This window comes from Garra rufa, chromosome 10 (genome assembly GCF_049309525.1).
Source record: "Garra rufa chromosome 10, GarRuf1.0, whole genome shotgun sequence".
NCBI classification, from domain to species: Eukaryota; Metazoa; Chordata; class Actinopteri; order Cypriniformes; family Cyprinidae; genus Garra; species Garra rufa.
The window spans coordinates 7734123-7751013 of NC_133370.1; the positions used below are offsets into that span (position 1 = coordinate 7734123).

General features: G+C 33.6%; 1 protein-coding gene across 11 annotated transcripts; it reads right to left on the bottom strand.

The window, feature by feature from the left end:
• Positions 1-23: 23 nt before the first annotated feature.
• On the bottom strand, positions 24-16575 carry eef1da (eukaryotic translation elongation factor 1 delta a (guanine nucleotide exchange protein)). Of its 11 annotated transcripts, XM_073849127.1 has the most exons (11): positions 16485-16553; positions 14294-14343; positions 11640-12148; positions 8565-8685; positions 8139-8210; positions 3979-4044; positions 3472-3559; positions 1442-1542; positions 1148-1348; positions 873-1067; positions 24-153 (listed from the first exon to the last, which is right to left on the bottom strand). In XM_073849127.1, the coding sequence occupies exons 3-11, from the start codon at positions 12143-12145 to the stop codon at positions 115-117; spliced, it is 1389 nt and encodes a 462-aa protein (XP_073705228.1). In that variant the 5' UTR covers positions 12146-12148; positions 14294-14343; positions 16485-16553; the 3' UTR covers positions 24-114. The 11 variants fall into 11 exon arrangements, with proteins under 11 accessions (XP_073705228.1, XP_073705231.1, XP_073705232.1 ...); XM_073849130.1 differs by lacking the exon at positions 3979-4044 and having other exon boundaries at positions 16485-16552; XM_073849131.1 differs by lacking the exon at positions 8139-8210 and having other exon boundaries at positions 16485-16551.
• Positions 16576-16891: the final 316 nt, after the last annotated feature.

Sequence of the window (16891 nt, forward strand, 5' to 3'; positions counted from 1 at the left end):
ATAAAGACAGTCGATACAGAGAGTTGGTTCACGTGGCTGATCAGTTTAATGGTAACCGTGAGATATAAAAGCAGCAGTAACCCAGTGTGATGTGGTTTCTTTGAGGCGAGAGGCTCAGATCTTGTTGAAGGCAGCGATGTCGACACTCTGGACCTACAACAATGAGCAAAACAAAATTAGTGTTGGTCAATAAAAACGTGAATATTTGTCCTTACAGTTTATAATGTAATTAAAGTGTGAATCCTCCAAAAAAAAAAAAAAATGCCACCAATTGTGTTAGAATCTAAATTAATATAATTTGATATAAACTTAATTTTTTTTTTTTATAAAATAAGTTTTTTTTTCATTATTTTAAAGGCAACTGTTCATTTGTCCGCAATTTTATAAAACTGACTTATGCAATATACTTTTGTCAAGCATTTATACATTATAAAATAATTGTATAATGTATTTTACTGAAATATATAAAATAACTATAAAATATTTCTATTTTTTCATTATTTTTTCAAGCTATTTTTTATTTTCATGACAAAGTTATTTTTTCCTCTCAAATTTTGTTAAAGAATTTTAAGTTACTTCTATGCAATAAATAAACACATTTTGCAAAGTACACAACTATAAAATTATTCATATTTTACCGCAATATATTAAGCAATTACTGAATTTAAATAATTTTAATCTAATGCAAAAGTACGATGTTGGAACACAATTTTTTTTTTTTTTTTTTTACATTTTCTCATTCAGTTTGCATTAAGTTTAATAGTTTAAAGACACTTCAATTTCTTTTTATGAAATACTTTTCTTTTTTATGGTGAGGTGAACCGTGACCAGATCTTATTCTTAGATTCAGCCAAAAAATATCCTGCACTTACGTAGTCCTCGAATTGGGTGATCTCCTCTTCCAGAAGGTCTGTTCCCACTTTATCATCTTCTACTACGCAGTTGATCTGCAGCTTTTTGATGCCATAGCCGACAGGAACCAGCTTAGAAGCTCCCCACAGGAGGCCGTCCATTTGTACGGAGCGCACGCACTCCTCCAGCTTGGACATGTCGGTCTCGTCGTCCCACTGATCAATGAAAAACAATATTTGAAACTGAGGAATTATACTTGACATTTTCAAGAATGTGAGTGCTGAAGGTCTCGTACGGGTTTGACGTCCAGCAGGATGGAGGATTTGGCAATGAGGGCTGGTTTTTTGGCTTTCCTCTGGGCGTATTCCTTCACCCTCTCTTCTTTGATACGCTCTGCTTCCTCATCTTCCTCGTCACTGCCAAAGAGGTCAATGTCGTCGTCATCATCATCAGCACCGTTATGTTGCTCAACCTTGGGCTTCTGGACAGGAGCAGCCTTCAGGTAAAAAAATGATATGCAGGTTATGAATGATGGCTGAATGGTGGTCTCATGATAACAGACTTTAAGATGGCAGGATTTCACATCTACCTTTGTGACAGTAACAGTCTTTGCAGCTGGTGCTTGGCCCTTCTCCAGCACAGCCATTCTGGACTCCAGTTTGGACATCATGACTCTCAGATCATCCACCACTGGTAAAACAACAGCTTTATTAATCTCAGACTAAATCACAAGCAGCTTCAATACAATCAAACACAAACTGGATATTCAAGCCAAAACTCAGGTCAATCTCTAAACTTTCAAACACAAACCCTTCTGTGGCCCATTAATTTAACAAAAAAATATAAATGAATAAAAAAAACTAACTTTTTTTTTCTACATAGTTTCTTTTATTTTGTTTTTGGTTTCATTTATTTTAGTAAACGTTAAAACTGAAATAAGAAATGGCAAAATAAAATGGCATAAAATAAATGAAATGACATAAAAAAAGTAATTAAAACAAAATGCCATAAAATAAAATTACAAAAATAAAAGGGCATAAAATAAAATGGCAAAAACTAAAATTTCACAAAAAATAAAACATCATAAAACAAGATTGCATAAAAAATAAAATGGCATAAAAATGAAATGAAATGGCATAAACAAAATGAAACTGCATAACATAAAATGGCATGGAAAAATAAAATAAAAGACCATAATATAAAATTGCAAAAAGAAATAAAATAGCATTAAACAAAATTGCATAAAAAATAAAATGGCATAAAAAAGGCATCAAATAAAATGGATAAGTTGAATAATATAAAATTGAATAAAATAAAAATGCATAAAATAAAATCGCATTAGAAAAAATAAATAAAAAGGGCATAAAAGGGCATAAAATGAAATTATATAGCAAAAAACTAAATTGCATAAAAATGGCATTAAAAAAATTAAATAAAAATGGCATAAAAAGGGCATAAAATGAAATTATATAGCAAAAAAATAAAATTGCATTAAAATTAAATAAAAATGGCATAAAAAGGCATAAAATTAAAGTATATAGCAAAAAACTAAATTGCATAAAAATGGCATTAAAAAAATTAAATAAAAATGGCATAAAAAGGGCATAAAATGAAATTATATAGCAAAAAATAAAATTGCATTAAAAAAATTAAATAAAAATGGCATAAAAAGGGCATAAAATGAAATTATATAGCAAAAAATAAAATTGCATTAAATAAAATAAAAATGGCATAAAAAAGGGCATAAAATGAAATTGCATTAAAAAAGGCATTAAAAATAAAAATGGCATAAAAAGGGAATAAAATGAAATTATGTAGCAAAAAATAAAACTGCATAAAATAATATGGCATTAAAAAAATAGAATAAAAATGGCATAAAAAGGACATAAAATTAAATTATATAGCAAAAAATAAAATTGCATTAAAATAAAACGGGTTTAAAAATTTAACAAAAATGGCAAAAAAGGGCATAGAATAAAATTATATAGCAAAAAATAAAATGGCATAAAAACTAAAATTGCATTAAAAATGTTTAAATAAAATGGCATAAAATAAAATTTAAAAAATAATATAAGAAAATGGCATAAGAAAATAAAATGGCATAAAAAATAAAATAAAATAAACACTGGTTCCCACACCTTCAGACCAGCGAATCTGCAATTCTTCTACACTTTTTCAAGTTTTATAGCAGACAAAACATTGTAGAGCGAAGCATTACTAGAAACACGTATACATGAATTTTCTTAGCCCGAAAAAATTTATTTGTCACTAAAACACAATGCACATATCATGGTCTGACTTGAAAGATGTTGAAATGTTTCAGAAACTTTTGGCATTTTATTACATCGCTGCATGTGAGCAGGGACAAATCATAAAATTAAATTACACACAGAGTAACGTTCACTTCTCACATGAATTCCAATGTCTTCTCTCTGATTGGTAGTTGCTGCATAAGCCTTCATTTGCATAAAGGTCAACATTTCTCAGCTGTGCTGGATTTATGGACATGGCCACATTGGATCGCCATCATTCACTGTGACACCCATCAATCTTTATGTCTAGGTAGGCAACTTATTTGATTTTGAAACAGCCATCATGTCTGTCTCTTCTCATACATACCTTTGTGCAGATTCTTGTTGTCCAGTTCTAGGCTCTTCAGGCGAGAGACCAGCTCACTCTGATCCTCAGACTTACTGGCATTCTGACTCTGCAAATCGGATGGAAGAGAACTGAACCTTAGTGAATTACATCTCATAAAGAGCTGACCGGAGAAAAAAAAAAAAAAAAAAAAAAAAACACCATGCAGGGTGACTGCAGACATGCCAAACAAAAGGTTTGTCAACCTCATTTAAAAACCACAGTAAATCACGTGATTGCATTTATAGGATATTATGTTTGAAACACTGAAATAACATTTATTTTTCCTCTTGAATTAGCATGCAATTTACTTGGGTGAAGACTGAAGTTTTAAACCATGATATCTGTGTCCTTAAAAACACCAGTCACACAGAAAACAGGCTGTTTTGAAAGTGTCAAGCAGTAATGTGTGTATGATCCACGCTGCTCCAGGCTCAATTCGCATGCTTTTCACACAGACGTCAAGCTGAACCTCAGCACAGCACTTACGGTCTTCCTCTCCCGCGTTTTTTGAGCACGAGCTTGCCCTTTATTACCCTGTAGAGCGGTCTTCACCTGAGAGATTCACATTTAACCACCATGACAAGAAAACAAATCAGAGAAAGAGAAAAATAAACTACTATGACAGCAGCAGAGTTTCGCTCTATTAAAATTCAAAGCAAGAAAGCATTCAGAGAAGAGATGCATGCATGCGTTAAATGTTTTTCATTGGCCCTTGGTTTTTTGCTTCACTTCAAATCAGTCCTTTAATTATTTTCATGTTGCTAACACAAACTGGATATTCAAGCCAAAACTCAGGTCACTCTCTAAACTGTTTCAAATACAAACCCTTCTGTAGTGCATTAAATTTAACAACAACAAAAAATAATAAAATAATAATAAAAATGACATAGTATCATTTTTTTAATTTGTCTATATAGGTTTATTTTATTTTATTTAACAAAATAAAAAATAAAATAAAATGGCAAAAATAAAATGGCATGAAATGAATGGAATAAAATGAAACAGCAAAAAATAAAATGGCATTAAAAAAAAAAAAGCATAAAACTAAATGGCATAAAAAATATGGCATAAAATTGCAAAAAATACAATGGCATAAACAGTAAAATAAATGTCAAAATGAATGGCATAAAACTAAATGCCATAAAACTAAATGCCATAAGATATAAAATGGCATAAAAAAAAAAAAAAAAAAACTGGCATAAACAAAATAAAATTACATTTAAAAAAAAAAGATAAAACTAAATGGCTAAGTTTTTTTTTTTCATTCAAGGGTAGCTTGTGTTTGAATGTAGTTTGCAAGCGTTTTGTGGCCCTATACCACAAAAAGTTTAAGATTAATTTATGAAAACAATCTGCTAAAACCATTTATTTGTAAAATAATGTAAAATAAAAATCACAAAACATTTAGTGTTTGCTGTTCACATGCTTAATTCTTCTGCAGTCTATCTTTTAGTAATGTTAATGGTTTGACCTTGAGATTAACTTTGTGTGCAAGCCAATAAAACTAATCTTTCCATATAAAGAAAAATTATAAAAAATGATAAAGTACTATTAATTCATACACAAAAAAACAATACACTTATCGCTTATTTGACATATCAATGTATTTAAAGAAATGGCGGAAAATGGCAGAAATGTGTTGATTTCTGAAGGCATGAGGAACCCTGAGACAGCATGCACATCAGTGAGGCTAACGCAATTCCAAATTTGACAGGCATGCAAGAAAAAAAAAAGTCCGGGCATTAACAATTCACTGGATTGGTTAAAATAACGACAGGCATAAAATATGGTTTTCCCTTTTTTTTTTATTTGACATCAAAGTTGAAAGTGGGCTTAAAGGGTACATGGACTTAATGGGTACACTCACCCTACATCACTTGCTCACCAGTGGATCCTCTGGAGTGAATGGGTGGCGTCAGAATGAGAGTCCAAACAGCTGATAAATACATCACAATAATCCACAAGTAACCCACACCACTCCAGTCCATCAATTAACATCTTGTGAAGCAAAAAGCTGCGTGTTTGTAAAAAATAAATTGACCATTACGGAATTTTCTGGCCAAAACACAAGTCTATAATCCATAAGAATGCTTTCTCCAGTGATAAAGTTGATCTCCTGTTGTCACCTCACATCAAAATCCACTAACACAGTTGTTTAGAACCATTTTGGACTGTTTTAGCTTGTAAACAGTGCTTGATCTGTGCATAGTTCTTTCCTGATTCCGATGAGACAACTTACTACTGGAGAAAGCTATATTATGGATTGAGGATTTGAAGTTAAAAATGTCTTAACGATGGATTTGTTTCTTACAAACACACAGCTTTTTGCTTCACAAGACGTTAATTGATGGATTGGAGTGGTGTGGAATACTTGTGGATTAATGTGGTGTTTTTATCAGCTGTTTTGACTCTCATTCTGACGGCACCCATTCACTGCAGAAGAACCATTGGTGAACAAGTGATGTAATGCTACATTTCTCCAAATCAGTTCTGATGGAGAAACAAACTCATCTACATCTTGAATGGCCTGAAGATAAAAGATACCTTCACAGTTTCTTAAAATACAAATAAAAACATGCAACGGTGTAGCCGTGAGATCTGCTTGCTTGAACAATGAAAGCAAAAACCACAAACACACACTAACATCCTCAGGCAACTGCATAGCAACCTGCTTCCTCTTACAATATTAATGATGACAGATGAACAAGATTGAGAACAAGCACATGCATTGCACAATTCACAGGCACACAAACAAAGACGTCATGCTGGGAAGGAGATCAAGCTAGACCTACTTGCACGACAAGACAGTCTGCTACAGCTAAGTGCTTTTAGGTGCACACAGTTGGATTATGTAAAATATAAGAGGTGAACTCTGATTTTCGGTCAATGCATTTGTGGAGTTTTCTGAAGTGTCCAGTAAGCATATGCTTTGATGATAAGGGAGGTGTCAAGTAACTGCTGACAGAAGAACCAAATACTGCAGCATCAGTGAGAAAAGACCGTGGGAGCTGCTGTCCGTTTTGGAAAATTTATGGAGCCTTTTAAGAAATCTGTGTTCGGGATTTTAGAAATTTCCTCAAAAACTTAACATGCAAACTGAATAAACCTACAAAAATGTAAATATTGATAAAGTCTGCAAAAAAAAAAAAAAAAAAAAAAAAAAAAAATATGAAAAAGGGAAAAAAGAAACTTGCATTGTTTAAATTCAATATTTAACTTCTTGAGAAATTGATTTTGATCATTTAGGTGCTTTAGTGAAAATTAAAACCCAAAAAACTAATTTGTTTACAAAATACAGCACACTATAATTAGAGCAAGGCGATAGATATTAATATCGCAATATCTTTGCTGACAATATATAATTTGAGAATATATGTGACCCTGGACCACAAAACCAATACGGGTCAATTTTAAGCTTTAAATAAGCTCTTCATTGATGTATGGTTTGTTAGGATATCATTTTTATGAGAAAATCTGGAATCTGAGGGTGCAATTTAAAATATTGGGAAAATCACTTTTAAAGTTGTCTAAATGAAGTTCTTAGCAATGCATATTACTAATCAAAAATTAAGTTTTGATATATTTATAGTAGGAAATTTACAAAACATCTTCATGGAACGTGATCTTTTTTTAATATCCTAATGTTTTTGGCATAAAATAAAAATGTATAATTTTGACCCATTCGGTGTATAAATATATCTGTGCTACTTAAGACTGGTTTTTGTGGTCCAGGTTCACATATTGTATATTTCGATAATGTTGAAAGACAATTTTAAGTAAGCAAATTTGAAGTTTGCATTTTTTGTATACACTTTAATTTTTTTTTTTTAAATATATTTCATATTTTTTCTATTTGTGTTTGCACACCAAAAAAATATATATAATCTGGTGTAGAATTAGTACTTCTTGGTGTAGGATTTAATTACTTTAATTGCTGAACATTTTCCCTTAAAAATTGCTTGTAAATTTTACAAATAATTACAAAGACATTGAAAGTAACAACATGATTAAACATGAAGTTTTGAAGTAGCGAGAGAAAAAAAAAAGTATTTGCTTGTAAAACACCAATAATCTTTGTTTTCTTTGAAACTTTGAGAATTTGTAGATTTCATGAAAGGGATGAATCTTTGATATAGTATATCAATGAAGATATTTTTTAATATTTCAGAATAATTGAATTCAAATAAATTAAATACTTTTAAGTTCACATTTAAATGCAAAACTACACAAAAATGAAGCCACCAAAATTCCAAATCGTTTTAAAGCTCATAAATTGTGTGCATGGGTTATTAATCACCATGTACAGTTTACTAATACACAACTACAGCTGATTTTGTTTCTCCCTGCCAGGGGCACAGCATGTAAACACGCTAAAATAGCACAGGGATATTTTTGGAGGGCGAGTGTTTGTACTGTAGCTCCGGTCTTGTGGGTGATCAGCAGCTGAACTAAATTTGTCCTGTTAATTTCACCTCCAACTTGGTTAGAGATTCATGAAGTGAAAGTAAATCAGCCCTTCAAACTGGTCCCATGCAGGACGACAGTTATCGAGCGTCAGTAATTACTGTAGTTAAATGTGCTTCACAAGATGATTGCAGTACCAATTCAGCATCAGATTTCTTTCATATTTTGGAGGCAGTACTCACTCCGGCTAGGGATTGCTGGATATTCTGTCGGGCTTTAGCAATGTCCTGCAGGATGGCACTAGCATCTTTCTCCTGGAAGGGTACAGCGGGGTAAAAAGGCCCATGTCAAACAAACCAGCAAGAGGCAGAGAGTGAGCATGCAAGCAAGCAAGCAAGCAAACAAACAGAAATACACAGGTGCATACAGAAGCGCTGTCAGTGCAGACTATTTAGCACATGAGCGAAAAGAAAAAGCAGACACCTGGAAAAACAGATGATAGAAGGACATACAGCAGCTGAGTAAACATGAACTCACACGCCTCACCCTGAGGATTCGGTCACCCTCATTTATTAAGGCAGCTACTGGTTTGCCAGTTTGTGTGACAAGCCAAATGAGTAAGTTTTAGACCCTTAAATTGTGACATCCGGGTCTGTAGGGGGCAGTACCTGAGATGTCTGAGGGATGCCGTTCGCGCCCTCGTAGAAGCATCTCTCGGCCTCGTCGTATCTGGACTTGTCAAACCAGATGTTCTCCTGGGCGAGTCCCTGAAGTCCACTCATTGTGATGCTAAGAACATAAAAAAGGAGACGTGAACGTTAGAATTCGAGTTTGTGTGTCAAAGTCAAAGAGCAAACATAGAGCTTTAGAACAACTCAAAGTATAAAAAATAAGAATTCATTTTTAATGCATTTCATTCAGGAGTAAGTGTGCAACCTTAAACATAAGCAAATATAAATCAAGCCGAGCAAGACACGCACCATCCATATATTAATACACTTTAATCCCACACATTATGGCCATTTATTGGTTACAGAAAAAAAACAATTTTCAGTTCTCTTGAATTTGGATCCTTACAAATATAATTTGAATAATGATTATTAGAGATTTTAACACATCCAAGCAATTTTTTGGGCAGTCAATACAATTAAATAATGTTTTTGTTTATATTTTGAATTAAAAATGTATTTCAGTTTTGTTTTTTCTAAAATAACCATCTCTGAATCTCCAAAAGTTGAAGCCTGTTCTCTGTTTACACAAAGATGCCTGCCTCGTCTATTTTTAATGCGCTGGGTCACACAAGCCGTTTAAACAGTTTTGAATAAACAGAGAAAACAAAGTATAAAAGTATATATAAAAAAAAAATACAAATGCAAGTCGTTAATAAATTTTTTACGCAATTCATTCAGGAGTAAGTGTGCAACCTTAAACATAAGCAAACATAAATCAATCCGAGCAAGCAAAACACCATTCATATATGTGACACTGGAGCACAAAACCAGTCATAAGTGTCAATTATTTTTTAGATCATATGAAACCTGAATAAATAAGCACTCCAATCGACATATTGTGTGTTAGGATAGGGCAACATTTGACAGACATACAACCATTTAAAATCTAAAAATATGAGGGTTTTCTTAATCGCCTTTAAAGTTGTCCAAATGAAGTTCTTAGCAATGCATATTACAAATCAAAAATTAAGTTTTTATATATTTAGGGTAGGAAATTTACAAAATATCTTCATGGAACATGATCTTTACTTAATATCCTAATGATTTTTGGTATAAAAGAACAATCTATAATTTTGACCCTTTTACCCTCGGTTTCACAGACAAGGCTTAAGCCTAGTCCTAGACTAAAATGTAAATCTGAGCTGTTTCAACTGAAATAAAATTGCACTGATTGATTTTAAAATATATCAGTGCCTTTGTTTTGTCTTAAGATGCACACCAGTAATGTTTTTTTCTAAGCATGTTTATAAAAATTACTTAAATGTCCTAATTGAACTATGGCCTAATCCTGGCTTAGTCTAAGCCCTGTCTGTGAAACCGGGCCATAATGTATTGTTGGCAACTGCTACTAATATACCTCTTCTACTTATGACTGGTTTTGTGGTCCAGGGTCACATATATAAATACATATTTCCTTCCACTATGTTGCCACACATTATTGCCATTTACTGGTTACAAAAATGGTTATTTTCTATCAGTTTTCTTGAATTTGCATCCTTACAATTATAATTTGAATACAGAGATCATTATTAGCAGTACACACACATATATTATGCACACAAAAACTTTTATTTTGGAAGCAATTAATCATTGCCCAGCACTAGAATAAAAAAAAAAAATTTAAGTTTGTTTTTTTTTCTAAAATAATCATCTGAAACTTCAGAAGTTGAAGAAGCCTGCTCCCTGTTGGCACAAAGACGCCTTCCATTTCTATTTTTAATGGGTTGGGTTGCACAAGCTATTTAATAATAAAATCAAATTTGAATAAAATGGGGAAAAAACAAAACTTACTGAACAAGTGTAAACTAACTGCTGGCATAATTATAGTAGCTGCAACAGACAACTAGCTAAATGACTAGCTAACATGAAAAAGAACACAGACTCCATAACAAACAAGCAATGAAAAAAGTTACATGAATAATATGCTGACAAAATGTATTGCTTATATATGTATATATATACACCTAAATTTACTTATTAAAACTAAAACTAACCTATCACCAGTGTACAAACATTTGTTTTTCATTGTGCACATTCCCAAACATTGAATCATTACTTAAAGGGACAGTTCACCCAAAAATTAAAATTCTTTAATTAATTACTCCTGTGTCAGCAGCACCACACATATACATTGTGGTAGTCTTGTGAACGTGCAGTGAAGACTGACATGGAAAAGAAGAAATTGTTAAAATTATTTTTGTGCACAAAAAGTATTCTTATAGCTTCATAACATTAAAGTTGATCCACTGCTATCACATGGACTATTTTAACAAGTCCTTACCACCTTTCTAGGCCTTAAACATGGTAGTTGCATTACAGTCTACGCAAGGTCAGAGAGCTCTCGGATTTCATAAAAAAATCTTAATTTGTGTTCCGAAGATGAACAAAAACCTTACGAGTTTGGAACAACATGTGGGTGAATAATTAATAATTATTGGGTGAACTATCCCTTTAAAGCAAGTGAAATTAGTATTATCAGAAGAGTAGCATTTATGCTTTACTGAGTCAAATCTATTGGGAGATGCATTGCATCTTGTATTCAAGCATGTGAAAGACCCCTTGTTGTGAACAAACCCTTCATTACTTATTCGTTCTGATCTAACCATCTCATTCTTGCCGTCAACAGGCCATTACTGTTAAAGTAAGAATGTTTTTTGGCAAACAAAAAACTAAAACTTTATGATCCAGGTCTTGCATTCACATAGATTTTACAGAAAAGTTATTTGGATTGATTGTTAAAGTCCATTCAACCACTAAAACTCCTTTCATTCATTTTTTTGCTGACACGGGCTGCAGACAATGGGAGAGATTTTGCGTGCCAAAGCCCTCGGATTAGTTTCACACCGATCAGCTTTCACCCAGCAGCCAATGGTGAGACAAACCAAGTTTAGGCTTTTGAAAGGTGAAAAATATTTAATAAAATCCACAAACAACTCACAAAAACACACCGTTCAATAAATGAGAAGGCAGTTCCTTAAAGTCAATTGTCCCATGCCCCTAAACTAGCCATACTTGTCCCTTTTCTGGGGGGCACGTTCGGTCTCAGAGAAGACCCTCTTCCTGCTGCTTTTCGGGAGCTGGCGATCGGGTTCAGACGAGGAACGCTGGTGGGTCGAACCTCGCTGCAGTTGACGTGCTGCGTAGGAACGGGTGTACGTTTGGTTGTCCTCCTCTTGGGGTTGTTGAGCACCGTTGCGTTTAGACCTGAAGACCAGGGTGCGGGGAAACCGATCTTTGGGGGAGGATGAAACTGGAGGTGAGCTTCCAGTTCCTGCGCTCAACAGGGATTGATAAGCGTCGTCGGCTTTCTCATATATGTTGCGGTTGAACCAAACCTTCTCTCCTCTAATGGCCTTAGAGGTCGGATCCTGCTGAAAACGAGCTTCTTCTTCCAAACCCTGGTTTTCAGACCGGGACGAACGTGTGCGTTTTCTCCTTCCGTCGTATGAATTCGGCAGATTCCTTGTCTGTCCGTGTTTAGTTTCTTCTTTGGCTTTAGACCCACGCTGGTTCTCCATCCTCTAGCTCATTTACAGCATACAAGGAAAAAAATAAACAATAAAAAAAAAATAGGCAGATGCTGAAGAATTAGTCAGAGCTGATGTTAGACATTGTAAAAGCAGAGGTGGAAACAACCAAGCGCATCCAGAGGCAATGCAGAACAGCCAGTCCAAGAGTTCACAAGGGAAGCGTTCCGGTAGGGATTTATCAAGGGAACCAATAAAATTACTGGACGTTTTGAATTTAGACAGTGTGATTTTATTTTATCTGAGATTTTGTATGTGCAGTCTCAAAGATGAGCCAGTTGAAAAATGTGGCGATTCAAGTCGATTGAGGTGTTCAGAGGGGTGAGGGTTTAAATGAATGCATTTCTGAGGGAAGCTGACTGTCTTTAGAAAAACTTTAGGTGCCATTTTCTTCTCATCTTGTCTCTGCATAATGCAGATTACCACTGCTTTTTTAAGTCAGTAACTAAGCAAACACTATATTGCTGCTGCTCCATAAGCACCACCTGCTGTCCGGGAGTGAATTTGCCTTCTCATTCAGCCCATCTGCTGTTTTTGTTTCATGCAAATGTTTTATGTAATATAGTTTTACAAAGCTAAACTCAGACCCTTCTGTTTTTGCTTAAAATGTCTTAATTATACAATCAAATATGACCCTGGATCACAAAACCAGTCATAAGGGTCAATTTTGTATTAAGTGATATTTATACATCATCTGGAAGCTGAATAAATAAGCTTTCTATTAACGTATGGTTTGTTAGGATAGGACAATATTTGGCCGAGATACAACTATTTGAAAATCTGGAATCTGAGGGTGCAAAGAATTGCCTTTATTGTTGCCCAAATAAAGTTCTTAGCAATGCATATAACTAATCAAAAATGATATATGTTGATATATTTACAGTAGGAAATTTACAAAATATCTTCATGGGACATGATTTTTATTTAATATCCTAATGTTTTTTAGCATAAAAGAAAAATTAATCATTTTGACCCATACAATGTATTTTTGGTATTGCTACAAATATACCCGTGCTACTGGAGACTGGTTTTGTGGTTTAGGGTCAAAAATTCGAATTAAAACCTCCTCATTCTGTATGTATGCAGCATCTTGGTTTGGATCATGGTTAAAATGCAGTTGTATTATGAAACCAGTATCATGAATCTTATCACATCGGGAGTTGAGTGAATCGTGACATCCCTAAAAATGACCAAATAAATGGTTATGCCTTTGATAAATCCTAAATAAACAAACAAATAAATAAAAATCAGTCACGCAAGTTGAGCAAAACAGAGTAAACAAAGTTTTCTTTGTGTCCATATCCAATAAGCCACAAAGCTGCAGTTAAATGCCTTAATAATATATTTAAAAATGCATGAGTTCTGGCTTATTTTCAACTTCATGCCTAAATATTGCATATGCAACATGCCGTTGATTACCGCACCTTTTTCTAAGATATTCACCCAGGTAATAAATGGCATTCAAACAACAATTGGAGCCACAGGAAAAATTACAGAAACACACACACAATCCCAAATCTCTTCACTAGAATCTATCCTGTGCTGTGATGTAAAAAAAAAAAACAGAAGCCCAAAGAGCCCCAATGTGCATTAAGTTTATTTTTACAGTTCATATGTTTTTATATGTGACCCTGGGTCACAAAACCAGTCATAGTACAGCCCAAAAAATGAGAGTAATTGACTATTTTCAGCAGGAATAATCAGCAAAATATATAAGTTATGTTTGGTTCAGTAGCATTGTTTTATGTTCAGTGCCGCCAATATGGCCGATTGACGACGTGTCGTGAAAACACTCTCTAGCGTATTGTGCATTTCGCAAAATATGACTAGCCCAAACTCTATAGCAATTGGTAAAACACTGGCCATGCGAGATATGCCACACATTCTGTATGTTGGGTGTAAATGGCAACAATAAAGTTGAAAATAGACAGAAATATGCCACATGTTTTAAAGTGTGATAGGTTGACAGACAAAAATCAGTTCTTACCCTACAAGAAAATAACAGTGAAAACGGGGCAAAGTCGTGCCAGAATTCCAACTCAAACCAAATCCAAAACTCCTGAACTACAACTAATTCTTTAGCGTTAGAATCCATCACACGGGTCACAAACACACCATGCGGTGCACGTCTAAACTCACCTGCTGAGGTGTTCAGAGAAAACAAGCGTTGACAGGGCTATTCACCTTCCCTTTAACAATGAGTATTTGACTTTTATTAGGGCTGAGAAATGAGCACCAAGTACTAACTTGTCTGACACCAATGGCGCACAAAGGACAATTAGGGCTAGACTGACTAAACAGGGCAAATTATCACAAGACCACAATCCTATAAAAGCACCATTGGGAGTGGAAAGTTTTGCATGTTATCTACTGACAATGTGCAAATTTAAGACCAAAGCAATCAACCAAGAGCAGCACACATTAACAACTATAATCGCAGCCACGCCAGGCACAAAATGGGTTAATACATGGGCTTAAATTCGTATAAATTTACTATGAGTGAATAGTGAAATCACATTATTTAAATACTCTCCTCCCATAAATATTGCATCTGAAAGGCATCTCAAATGCATATGTAATAAGTTCAGCTGCCAAAAAACAAAACAAAAAAAAACTTATAGCTGATTTTTCACTGCAAGCACTTAGTAAATCCTGACAGTAGTTTTTTAATGCTTAAAAAGGGTTTTACTAGCTTAAGCTGTTAGTATATCAGGCCCATAGAGTGATAAATAATGATAGCATAATTACCATTAAGTCAAAATTATTTGCCAATAATAAGTTATAAAAGGTTTGTGTACTCGGTTTCAGTGTTCCCAGTGCCGCAGACAAAAATGTCTCCTGAAAGAGCATGTTTGATGTGACACACACTACTAGTCAAAAGTTTTTGAACAGTAAGTTTTTTTAATGTTTTTTTTTTTAAAGAACTCTCTTTGCTCACCAAGCCTGCATTTATTTGATCTAAAAAAAAGCAAAAGCAGTAATACTGTGAAATATTCTCACTATTTAAAATAACTGCTTTCTTTTTGAATATGTTTTAAAATGTAATTTATTACTGTGATCAAAGCTAAATTTTTCCAGTCATTACTCCAGTCTTGAGTGTCACATGATCTCATTCTAATATGCTGATTTGCTGTTTAAGAAACATTTTTCATGATTATTATTATTATTATTATGCATACTTAAAAACAGTTGTACTTCTTTTTTAGGATTCTTTGATGAATAGAAAGATCCAAAGATCCTAGCATTTATCTGAAATTAAAAGCTTTTGTAATATTACACACTACACCATTCAAAAGCTTGGAGTCAGTATAATTTTTTAAACAGAAATTAATACTTATTTATATTTCTGATAAATAAAAAAATTTGAAAAAAAAAAATTTACTCAACTGCAGCAAATCAGAATATTAGAATTATTTCTGAAGGATCATGTGAGTGGAGTAATGATGCTAAAAAAATCAGGTTTGAAATAATAGGAATATATTATATTTTAAAACATATTCAATTAGAAATAAGTTATTTTAAATTGTAAAAATATTTCTAACTCTTACTGTTTTGCTGTACTTTGGATAAAATAAATTCAGGCTTGGTGAGCAGAAGAGACATCTTTAAACATTAAAAAAAAAAAAATTACTGTTCAAAAACTTTTGACCGGTAGTGTATGGTTTAAAACAGGAATAACTATCAAGCTGTATTTTTTCCATGCAAAGAGTGAAATCAAAATACTACTTAATTGTACTTCATAAAATGCCATTAAATGTACCTTGGCTTTTAAAAAGTGGTGAAATTTAGATCACCAAGTAAAATAGACGCCTGTTTTATTTTTGCCATTTAAAAAGGGGGAGCCACTGAGACTGACACCGGCTTGTAGGACATGAAGAGCAAATACATTTGAGCAACATGTCTAGCCTAGATTTAACCAGCAGAGACCTGTAGGTTAGGATTAGATGACACATACAGATCCATTACAGATGCTTCATGTGACCCTGTTTATGAACACATGAAACACAAACTACTGAACACAAAAACTTAAACTTCATGTGTGCTGTCACTGTCAACTTCACATGCTTCATTAAAGTTTTATAAACTTGTGAAACTCTTGAAACATGACTTTTTGAGTTTTCATCCACATCTAATAAACTGTATGAATATGTAATGATATGTATGAGCCTGGTCAAGTTCAGGGTTTAAATTCTGCAGCGGATTAAACTCAGATGTGTTTCATACGCAGCCACGTGGCGCGACACGCACAGCGGAACACTAAAGTTGTAACACGATACAAGTAAAATATGTTTACCGCTATCGTGTTAGTGAAAACTAAAGTTTTACTTACTTTCGAAGAGTTTGATAAGTGAAAAGCGGTTCGAGTTGAACTTCTTCACCGGACTCTCTATTACAGAAAGAGACTGAGGAAGCCGGGTAACACGCACTTATAGCTGACAGAGGGGTTTTCCGTTAAATGTCATTGTTTATATAGTATGATAGAATAAAGGACATACGATTTTAGCCTTGTAATATGTGTAAAAATTCATAAGAGTTGATTTTAATGTTATACATTATGTAAAACTTGTACATCAAGAAAAAAATACAAGTATTTCATGAATGTCACCCCCCCGAAACAAAGATGGTACATTCAGTTACGTTGCAACGACACATTCAGTCCTAACAGCTGCACGTTAATACGATTAATACGTATTAAGGTATCAAAACTAAAACTAAGAACTTTCTACGACACTTCTT

Bases quoted from the DNA above. Each gene is read 5' to 3' on its own strand.
- eef1da (XM_073849127.1), bottom strand. From the start codon at position 12,145: ATGGAGAACCAGCGTGGGTCTAAAGCCAAAGAAGAAACTAAACACGGA. The intron at 3,560-3,978 runs GTAAGTGCTGTG...TCCGATTTGCAG, and splicing joins AAACGCGGGAGAGGAAGACC to AGTCAGAATGCCAGTAAGTC. The intron at 1,543-3,471 runs GTATGTATGAGA...TTGTTTTACCAG, and splicing joins CAACAAGAATCTGCACAAAG to TGGTGGATGATCTGAGAGTC.